Source organism: Herpailurus yagouaroundi, unplaced genomic scaffold (genome assembly GCF_014898765.1).
Source record: "Herpailurus yagouaroundi ecotype Mexico unplaced genomic scaffold, PumYag 557, whole genome shotgun sequence".
NCBI lineage: Eukaryota > Metazoa > Chordata > Mammalia > Carnivora > Felidae > Herpailurus > Herpailurus yagouaroundi.
Genome location: NW_024412774.1, coordinates 2,040,861 through 2,051,487, shown reverse-complemented (window position 1 = coordinate 2,051,487; position 10,627 = coordinate 2,040,861). Strand labels below are relative to the sequence as shown.

General features: G+C 51.5%; 1 protein-coding gene across 5 annotated transcripts in view; it reads left to right on the top strand.

Moving 5' to 3' along the window:
• Positions 1 to 1,077: 1,077 nt before the first annotated feature.
• Positions 1,078 to 10,627, top strand: part of ZNF71 (zinc finger protein 71) — a 25,488-nt gene continuing 15,938 nt past the window's right edge. The window contains exons 1-2 of one of the 5 annotated variants that reach the window (XM_040465388.1): positions 1,078 to 1,339; positions 5,384 to 5,450. In XM_040465388.1, coding sequence (XP_040321322.1) covers positions 5,418 to 5,450 — 33 coding nt within the window. In that variant the 5' untranslated portion in view covers positions 1,078 to 1,339; positions 5,384 to 5,417. Of the gene's footprint in view, positions 1,340 to 1,405; positions 1,478 to 3,632; positions 5,207 to 5,383; positions 5,451 to 10,627 lie in introns of those variants that run through there. The other 4 variants (XM_040465391.1, XM_040465387.1, XM_040465392.1 and 1 more) reach the window with 4 other exon arrangements.

Below are 10,627 nucleotides of genomic sequence, written 5' to 3'. Positions count from 1 at the left end.
CGGCGGGCTCTGGGCTGATGGCTCAGAGCCTGGAGCCTGTTTCCGATTCTGTGTCTCCCTCTCTCTCTGCCCCTCCCCCGTTCATGCTCTGTCTCTCTCTGTCCCAAAATCAAAGGGTGCTTGGGATCTCTCTATGGTTTCTGTTTTTATTTATTTTTAAAAATTATTCATTTTTGAGAGGAAGAGAGAGACAGTGCAAGTGGAGGAGGGGCAGAGAGAGAGGGAGACACAGAATCTGAAGCAGGCTCCAGTCAGCACAGAGCCCCACGAGGGGCTCGAACGCACAAACCATGAAATCATGACCTGAGCCGCAGTCAGACCCTTACCCCACTGAGCCACCCAGACACCCCATTCCCACTTTCCTCTTATGTGGCCTCTCTTGTCTGCACCACTTTCCTTATGTGGAAAGTAGCTTGGTTGCGATGACTAAGTGAGTTCATAAATCCTAAAATGCAAGAACAGAAGCAGGTACATAGGAAACATAATAAGAAGGGTCAATATTTTAAAATTATGATCATTTGCTTCTTTGCATCCCTGCATGCTTTACAAATCTTCCTACAAATCAGCGTGATCCTGAGGTTCAAGAAAGCTGTCCAGTGTTGTCCCCTAGTGTGGTCCACTGGCCGGGCTGCAGGATGTCTCCAGATGTGCTGGGGCCCCTTCTCTCTGCCTCCATCCACGACCCCTCCTTTTCTGGAATTTTCCCTCCCCCTTCTTTCTTGTCTGCTCCCCATTCTCCTCCCCTCCTGCTCTCCCTCCTCAGTCCTACTTTCTTTTCTCCCCCTGCCCTGTTCCTCCTTATAGATCTTCCTCTCATCTCCTCCCACTCTTTCTTCTTCCTTCTCTCCTCCCTTTCCCAGATCTTCTTCCTCCGGGTCCCTCCTCCTCCCATCTCTTCCCTTCTCCTCCCTCTCCTCGTCCCCCTCCCTCCTCCTTCTAACTAGGCCTCCCCTTTCTTTTCCCTTCTCCTCCCGGATTCCCCCTCCCATCTTCCCTCTCACCCTCCTCCCCTCCTTCTTTGCCCTCCTCCCCATACCCTCCCTCCCCTCCTCTCTCTCCCTCCTCCCTTTCCCCCCTCGCTCCCGCCCCGCCCTCTTCCTCGTTCCTCCCACCCGCACCCGCACCGCACCCTTTTGGCGCGTTGCTGCTGGGACCTCCGGGAGGTGGAGGGGCGCTATGGGGTCTCGGATGGGCTCGGCTCCGCTCGGCTCCAGCGCAAGGCCCGACGGAGGCGGTCGTGCGCGGGCCTCTGGGTAGTGTAGTCCGCGCTTCCGCGCAGGCTCAGTGCGGCCGGGCGGGCCCCGCGGGCGCGGGTCATTGTCCTGGCGGAGCTGCGCGGGTGAGTCCCGCTGCGGGCGGGGCGGGGCGGGGCGGGGCGGGGAGGGAAGGGGCGAGGCGGGAGGAGAGGGGGCGGGGCCCCTGCGCGCTCCCCACACCGGGACCGACCCTCGCCCGGGGAGGGGACCTGTGGGCCGAGGTGAGGGGCGAGGGCAGGGGGCATGCGGACTCAGGAGGGTGTGCTGGCACCGGGACGGTATTTGAGGGCTGTGGTGGGAGTGGGGAGGTCTGACCGGAAAGGGGGCGCGTCTGTGTGGCTGTAGCGCGTGTGCAAGTCAGTGTGAGTCTGGGCGGCCTCCTGTGGCCTCGCCTCTCGGTGCGTGTGCATGTGTGCGCGCAAGGTGTGCATGTGTGTGTACTCGCACGTCTGTGCGTGCGGTGTGCGTGTACTTTGTGCCTACGTGTGTGCATGTGTGTGCACCGTGTGCGTAGTGTGCCTGCGTGTGAGCGCAGTGTGCATGTGTGTGCACCGTGTGCGTGGTGTGTGCGTGTATACGTGCCTGCGTGTGCGTGTGTGTATGTGCTCGCGTGCACCTCCCTGCGGTGGCCTCTCAGGGTATCCACCAGTGTTGAGTCCTGGCCTGCCTCTAATGGGGGGGAGAGGGTCACTGTCCTGTCCACCTTTACTTGTCTGCCTTTATCAGTATGGCCAGAGTGTCTCTGTGAAGGTGCCATCGGTTGCCCACCTGTGTCTAGGCTTTGCCTCTGGACCTGTCTCCATGCGTCTCTCTGAGGCCCCCCTCCGTCACTGCCTTTACCTGTGTGTGTGCGTGTGTGTCCACCTGTGTCTAGGCTTGACCGTTCCTAGGTGTGTGTGTGTGTGGGTATGTCCGGGTGTGCTCCTCCCAAAAGCTTGTGTGAGAGACCGTGTGTGGCCGGACAGGGGGACCTAGCCTGGGACCACCAGATTCCCCAGCTCCTTGCACGCCCTCACTGCCTTGTCTGGCCCGTAGAAGGCTCTGGAGGGGCTGGGAGCCTGTGGACCGCAAAGTGTGTGGGTGACATTATGTGGGGCTAAGGAGGGTTGCTCTTTCTTCTCCTCCCTCCTCCCCAGGCCCATCTTAAAGGGGAGTCTGAAACCCCTGCCCCATCCTGACCAGGGCTTCATTTGTTCAGGGAACGTGTTCTGGGCACTTTGCAGGGACTACCTCCTTTATAGGCCTTCCAGAACTCTGAGGTGGGAGCCGTCATCATCATCATTTTACAGATGGGGAAACTGAGCTCAGACTAAGTCAGTCATCCAGCTCTACACCCGGTCATCTGGGTCTCAGAGCCCCCGTGCTCAATCAACAGACAAATGGGAAATTCTTTTTTCTTTTGGATTCATCTGAGACAAAGTTCCATGATTTTTCCCCATGGGATTGTCCCCTAGGAACAATGGAAGGAAGGAAATGCCAGAGAGCTGAGAGGAAGAGGAGGAAAGAGGGAGCCACCGGCTTTGCGGAAGCACGGACCCTGGGCCACACTGGGTTCAGCCGTCACCAGCCCCCTGGACAAGTCACCTTACAGGGCCACTGTGACTTTGTGGGCTCCTTTAAAATTTTTTTGAAAAATTACAGTTTGTGATTCCACTGCCGTAAGGACAAATATAATCTGGGTTGGATTAGATTCACCTTTTTTGATATCAGGGCCCCTCGGCTCACTGTGCCTCTTGGGTGAATTGGGTCTGGTTACGTCCCTGTCCAGCCAGACGAGCTAGTGTGGTTGACCTCACAGTATGGGGATGGGAGCCAGAGACTGCCAGTGCAGAAATAATACCTTTTTAAAAATTAAATTGTGTTTCAAAAACGATGACCTTGATACTGCATCCAGGGAAACAAAAGAATACAAAGGAAAAAATGCACAACTCCTTCTCATTCCCACTTGGTCCCCTCAAGGCGCCACCTGGTGTCTTTCATTCCCTGGTCTTGCCCCAGGGCTCAGAAATGACACACAGGAGCACACCCACCCACATGTACTGCCTTTTTTTTTTTTTTTTTTTAATGTTTATTTTTGAGAGAGAGAGAGCATGAGCAGAGGAGGGGCAGAGAGAGAGAGAGGGAGACACAGAATCCAAATCAGGCTCCAGGCTCCGAACTGTCAGTACAGAGCCTGACTTGGGGCTCGAACTCATGGACCGCAAGATCATGACGTGAGCCAAAGTCAGATGTTTAACGGACTGAGCCACCCAGGCACCCCGAGAACAACTTTTTGAAAAGACAGTTGTCAATAATGATGTCTGCTGTAAGAAGACGGTAGAAGGGCGGGGAGAGTGTTGCCACTTGAGCTCAGGGGTCTGGGGGTGGGGGACTTCTCCAAGCAGGTGACCGTGGGAAGGAGCTAGCCACAGGATGAGCATTTCTGAAGAGGGAGGCAGATGGGAAGGCCGACGTGCCTGGGGCCAAGTGTTCGAGGTCTGGGCTGCGTGGGAAGACTGTGGATGATCTCTGATGCTGTGGGAAACCATTGGAGAGTTTTAAGCTGGAGGACGTTTTTCTTGAGGGCTTGCTGTAGGCCAGACTCTGTGCTATGGAGTTTGCGGACGTGGGTCGTGGGTCGTAAGAGACCTGTGCCCACGCCTTTGTGATCAACGGTGGGGATTCTGAGCCTCCACACCATTGACATTCGTCTCGTGCAGTGATTGAACAGCATCCTTGGTCTCCACCCACCAAATGCTCATGGCGTCACCTGCCCCCAAATTGTGGCACCTACAAATGTCTCCAGGTGTTGCCCAATGTCTCCTGGGGGCCAAAATCACCCCCGGGAGAGAATTGGTATTCTAAAGGTTTCTGCCAGCCTGTCCTTATGTGTGACCTGCATAGTTAAAATCACAAATTTTTGCTTGTGAAAGTGGGGGGCCATTTGGCCTCAAAAAGACCCTTCTTTGTTTTTGTGGTTCTTACACCTTAAGAATTTCGTTTGGAAATTACACACTTTAGTAATTCCGTTTGGAAATTATGGTTCTGGACCCCCATCCCACATGGTTTGATGCAGAGTGTCTGGACAGGGGCCTAGGGATGTGTGTTCTGAATAATAATAAACATCCCTAGTGATTTCTGGCACTTGGAGAAATGGCACGGTAGCTAACCGTCTGTGCCTCTTCCGGGTGATCCTGAGGGAGGTCTAGGGAGGCATATTTTTGGCTTCTAGCAGAAGGAAAACGTGTTTCTATTCAGAGGTATTGGCAACATAGGTAGTGAGCTCCCCATCACGGGAGGCATGCAAGTCCTGGCAGGTCACCATGGAACCAAGAGTGAACCAACATACCCTAAACTCCCAGGAATTTGCCCTAACCTGTGCCACCTGTCCAAAGTAAAACTTTGTCTTTTATTTAAATTGGCTCACTGGTTTTTAAATTTTATTTATTTATTTTACTTAAATCAGCTGCGTTTCAAAGGGCATTCTGTGTGACTGCCGTAAACGGAAGCAGGGCATTGCTGTAAAAAAGGAGACCCATTGAAACAAAGCTGACGGCTTCCCACTGGACCCACAACAGTAATAACCGCTGATATGTCTGGAGCTCTTACCGTGAGCTGTAAGGCTCCGGTTCCTTCTGTGTGTGTGTCAGTTGAACCTCACAGTTACTCCACGAAATGTGGGGAAGCTCCCCCAGGGGTGGGGAGTGGGGCCCCAGACCAGCACTCGGACACTCGCACACTCATGCTGGGTGAGTGGCTGTGGGTGGGTGTCCGGGTGTGCCTTCGAGAGGCAGCGAGCACGTGGGTGGACCTGGACGTACCCTGCCCAGCTCCATTCCCTGTGGAATCTTGGGCACGTGGCTTAGCTCTCGGGCCTCAGTTTTCTCATCTGTGAAATGGGGTGGAAATAGGACTCACCTTGAGGAGCGTTAGGATTGAAGGAGAGACGTGTGTCCGGGTCCTTGCATGCAGTAAGTGTGGTTAGCATTTGTTATTGGTGTGTGTGTGTGTGTGTGTGTGTGTGTGTGTGTGTGTGTCCCTCCTTGTCTGCTTCCTGCTGGGTACGTGTCCTGTCTGCACTGTGAAGCAGGCCCAGGCCTGGTCTCTGGTCTCTCACTGTACCCTCACTCTCTCTCTCCCAACCACAGTCAGCCCGTTCCTGTCACCCTGGGCGCTGGAGGGATGGCCACCCAGCTGCTGACTGACGAGGCCCTGGTGAGTCATGTGGCCCTCTCGCACTGCATTCCAGAGGCTAAGGCCAGAGGGCAGGGCCCCTGCAGGGCTCACATACTCGGCCCTGTCTCCTGAGGGCTGTGTCTGCCCCGAGGATGGGGTGGCCTGCATGGGTGATGCTCCTCTCTGCTCAGCCCTTTCCGGGCCCAGCAGCCTCTTGCCTGCCCTGCGACACTGGCTTTGGTCGGCCGAGGGGGACGGACCAGCTTGGGGGTGACCAGCTCTGTCCTCAGGGCTTTCTGGAGACACTGATGGGCGCCTGGGGAGTGGTGGTTTAAACACATCACATCCAGTGTGACAAAGGCCCCTGGGCAGCACCGGCCCACACGTGTGAATGTCCCTTATGAGCATCCACACACGTGGTGAAGGACACAGGCTGGAACAAGGCTGCACATCGAAGACAGCGGTCACCTTCAGGGAGAGCAGGGATGACCCTGGAGGGGTAGGGGTACCTGGGCGTCTGTGGCTCCCGCTAACTGTGCTTTATGCTTTAGAGGGGGGGTTTGTGTGTGGCTGTTGTATTTTTCTCCAAACTTCTTTTTATGCCAGAGATATTTCATAATTAAAAAAATAGCATATAAATAAATGCTCCTTCTAGAAAACAGGAAGAACCCGTAAACTATAGGTAAGACAGTATAATTCACCCATACACAGTCCCTCTACCCACAGATAACCATATGGATATTTGTGTATTCATTTATTCTGATTACTCTTCTTTTTAATGTTTATTTATTTATTTTTGACAGAGAGAGAGAGCACAAGCAGAGGAGGAACAGAGAGAGAGGTAGAGAGAGAATCCCAAGCAGGCTCCGTGCTGTCAGCAGAGAGCCTGATGCAGGGCTCAAACCCACGAACCGTGAGATCATGACCTGAGCTGAAGTTGGACGCTTAACCGACTGAGCCACCCAGGAGCCCCTCTGATGATTCTTTTTAAAAACTGACGAAGTATTGGCTTTGCGGTTTTAATATTGGTATTTTTCCCCCATCCAACTTTAATCAATAAGGATTTCCCAGGGCGCCTGTGTGGCTCAGTGGGTTAAGCGTCTGACTCTTGGTTTCCGCTCGGGTCAGGATCTCACGGTTTTGGGAGTTTGAGCCTCAAGCAGCCTGTGCACCGAGGGTGTGGAGCCTGCTTGGGATTCTCTCTTTCTCCCTCTCTCTCTGCCCCTTCTCTGCACATGCTCTCTCTCTCTCTCTCAAAAAATAAAATGAACTTTAAAAAAAAAGGATTTCCCTTATTTTGAAACTTCATAAACTTTACACACATCACTTGTTTGCTTGCATTATCGTTGTACCTAAATGTTCATCCAGTGACTTTGATTTCTTTTTTTTTTTTTTTAATTTTTTTTCAACGTTTATTTATTTTTGGGACAGAGAGACAGAGCATGAACGGGGGAGGAGCAGAGAGAGAGGGAGACACAGAATCGGAAACAGGCTCCAGGCTCTGAGCCATCAGCCCAGAGCCTGATGCGGGGCTCGAACTCACGGACCGTGAGATCGTGACCTGGCTGAAGTCGGACGCTTAACCGACTGCGCCACCCAGGCGCCCCTGATTTCTTTTTTTTAGTAATTTTTTGATGCTGTAAATAGTCTATGATAAAAATCAAAGAAAATTTCTGGTAGGTAATGACATTCATGATCATTATAAAAGGCTTAGAAAGATCCAGAAGAACACAGCTAAGACAGTCTGCATGACCTGTGATCTTACCCCAGGAGAGAACCTCTCTGGAATGTTTGTGAGCCTTTCTCTCCCTGCACACGTGGTGTTTTGCAAAAATAAGACCTGGCTTAGACCCTGGCTAAGCAGTTTTTATATCCTGTTTTTTTTTTTTTTCATCAAAGATTTCATCCTAAGCATTTCTCTGTGTGGTTCAGAACGGCCTGTAACATCAACTTCAATGTCTATGTGAGGATTTTCTCTAAGAGCTGTAGCTGGCTTCCTCAGTGGTTGCCCTGTTGGAGGACATGTATCTGTCTCCAGTTACGCATGGTTACAGATAATGTCAGGAGGGACATGGGCGGAAGTCTTGCCCTGCATCTCGTGCGATTTCTCAGGAGCGATTTTTGGAGAGGAATCCGGGGAATCCGTGGTTGGATACTTCTGAGGCCTTCCATGAGTCCCCAACCCGTGGTGGCAGAATGTGTTCCCCACAGGACGGAGGAGAGGCCTCCCCTGGGCAGGCTGGCCGTCGTCAGAAGTTAACGTTCTGCACTTTAGGTGTAAGTGACAAGTGGTACAAACCTTGAGCGTGACAGGTGGTGGCCGAAGGTGTCCCACGGGCTCTTTCTGAGTAGCATTGTTTGTGTTATTACTGAGGCTTTATTTCCAGAAAATGTTATTAGCTATTTCTGCAGGTGGGGGAATGATCTGTCTTGTGCTATAGTCAGCCTACAGGACTTGCTGTATTCTTGCAATTTTATTCTTGCAATTGTATTCTTGCAATTTTAAACAGGTATGTGTATGTGTGTTGGGGGGGGTGGGGTATTCTTCCCAGGCTTGCTTTTTTGTTTTTTGTTTGTTTTAATGTTCACTTATTTTTGAGACAGAGACAGAGTGGGACTGGGGAATGGGCAAAGAGAGAGGGAGACACAGAATCTGAAGCAGGCTCCAGGCTCTGAGCGGTCAGCACCAAACGTTGGGCTCGAACCCACGAATGGCGAGATCACGACCTGAGCCGCAGTCGGATGCTTAACCGACTGAGCCACCCAGGCACCCCATGTTTCTTAATTTATTCTATAATTTTAAAATACAAAAGAGCTTCATATGTTTAAAACCAAATCTGTCTCGGGGCACCCGGGTGGCTCAGTCAATTAAGCATCTGATTCTTGATTTCGGTTCAGGTCATGATCTCATGGTTCATGGGTTCGAGCCCCGCATTGGGCTTCACGCTGACAGCTCAGACCCAGCTTGGGATTCTCTTTCACCCTCCCTTTCTCTCTGCCCCTCCCTCACTCTTACACATGCGTGCACACACTCTCTCTGCCTTTTAAAATAAATAAACTTTAAAAAATCTGTCACGTTTTTGTTAAAACTGGATTAAAAACAAAAAACGGGGGCGCCTGGGTGGCTCAGTCAGTTAAGCATCCGACTTCAGCTCAGGTCATGATCTCACAGTTCGTGGGTTTGAGCCCCACGTTGGGCTCTGTGCTGACAGCTCGGAGCCTGGAGCCTGCTTCGGATTCTGTGTCTCCCTCTCTCCCTGTCCCTCCCCTGCTCCTTCTCTCTCTCTCTCTCTCTCTCTCTCTCTCTCTCTTTCTCAAAAATAAATAAATGTGAAAAAAAAACCCTGTCCACAATGCAAACAGGAAATGTGTGCCCCATTACCAGTTATTCCCACTTTCCTCCACCGGCTCCCTGCCCCTGGCAGCCGCGAATCTGCTTTCTGTCTCCATGAATTTTCATATCCGACACATTCCATGTAAATGAAATCACACGTTGTATGGTCTTCTGTATCTGCCTTTCAGCATCATGATTGTTTTTTAATGTTTATTTACTTGAGAGAGCACCAGCAGGGGAGGGGCAGAGAGAGAATCCCAGGCAGGCTCCACACTGACACCACGGAGCCCAGATGCAGGGCCTGAACTCATGAACTGTGAGATCATGACCTGAGCCCAAGTCAAGAGTCACACAGTTAACTGACTGAGCCCCCCAGGCGCCCCTCAGCATCCTGATTTTGAGGTTCCTTCATGTAGCACAGGCTAGCGCTTCCTTCCTTTTCATGGGTGAGTAATACTCCACCGTGTGGCTAGAAAAAACACATTTTGTTTCCGCATTCTGCGGGTGATGGACATGTGGGTTGTTTCCACTGTCTGGTCATTCTCAGTCATGCTGCAGTAAACATTCCAAGTCTTTGGTTTGCACCCGTGTCCGCATTTCTCCAGCGTATATACCCAGGAATAGGATTGCGGCCTCATGTGATGATTCTGTTTAATCATCTAGGGATCTGTCGGACTGTTTCCCAAAGCAGCCGCACGTGATGTCTTCATTTATAACTGGTCCGGGGTGGTTGTCTTGATTTCTTTTACCTGCGTTACCTAGGAGGACTGCAACAGCTTGTGCGTGTTGGGGGGTTAAGCCTCAGTTCTAGGGGAAGTCTCCTCGATCCCCTGCTGTCTGCTCTCCCAGCATCCTTTGCTGTAAGGTGTAGGGTCCAAAACTTCAAGACTGTCCATTTTGGCTTCAAGCATTTTTGTGCACCCCCAGCCCAGGCTGGGTGTGTGGGACCTGCTTGAAAAAGAGTTTACCTAGTGAGTGAGTTGAGATGGAACATGTTTAGGGAAGACTTTCTGAAGGGATTATTATATTAAAAAATAAAACACTTTTTAAAAATTTTTTTTAACGTTTATTTATTTTTGAGACAGAGAGAGACAGAGCATGAACGGGGGAGGGTCAGAGAGAGGGAGACACAGAATCTGAAATAGGCTCCAGGCTCTGAGCTGTCAGCACAGAGCCTGACGCGGGGCTTGAACTCACGGACTGCGAGATCATGACCTGAGCCGAAGTCGGCCGCCCAACCGACTGAGCCACCCAGGCGCCCCTAAAACACGTTTTAAAGGGGAAGGAGGAAACTTTTAGAAGTGATGGATAAGTTTATGGCCTTGATTGCAGTGGTGATTACATGGGTGTGTACTTTCCAAACTTAATTAATATCCACAGCTTTTTGTATGTCATCCGTACCTCAATAAAGCAGGGTTTTTTTGTTTTTTTTTTTTTGTTTTTTTTTTTAATTTTTTTTAACGTTTATTTATTTTTTTTGGGGACAGAGAGAGACATAGCATGAACGGGGGAGGGGCAGAGAGAGAGGGAGACACAGAATCGGAAACAGGCTCCAGGCTCTGAGCCATCAGCCCAGAGCCCGACGCGGGGCTCGAACTCACGGACCGCGAGATCGTGACCTGGCTGAAGTCGGACGCTTAACCGACTGCGCCACCCAGGCGCCCCAGCAGGGGTTTTTAAAGAAGGAATTATTGGGGCACCTGGGTGGCTCAGATTGTTAAGCGTCCGACTCTTGATTTCAGCTCAGGTCATGATCTCACGGTTCATGGGATCGAGAACTGCATCAGGCTCTGCACGCACAGTGCAGAGCCAGCTTGAGATTCTCTTTCTCTCTCTGCGCCTTACCCCCCCATGCACACTCTGTCCCTCTCAAAAAAAAAAA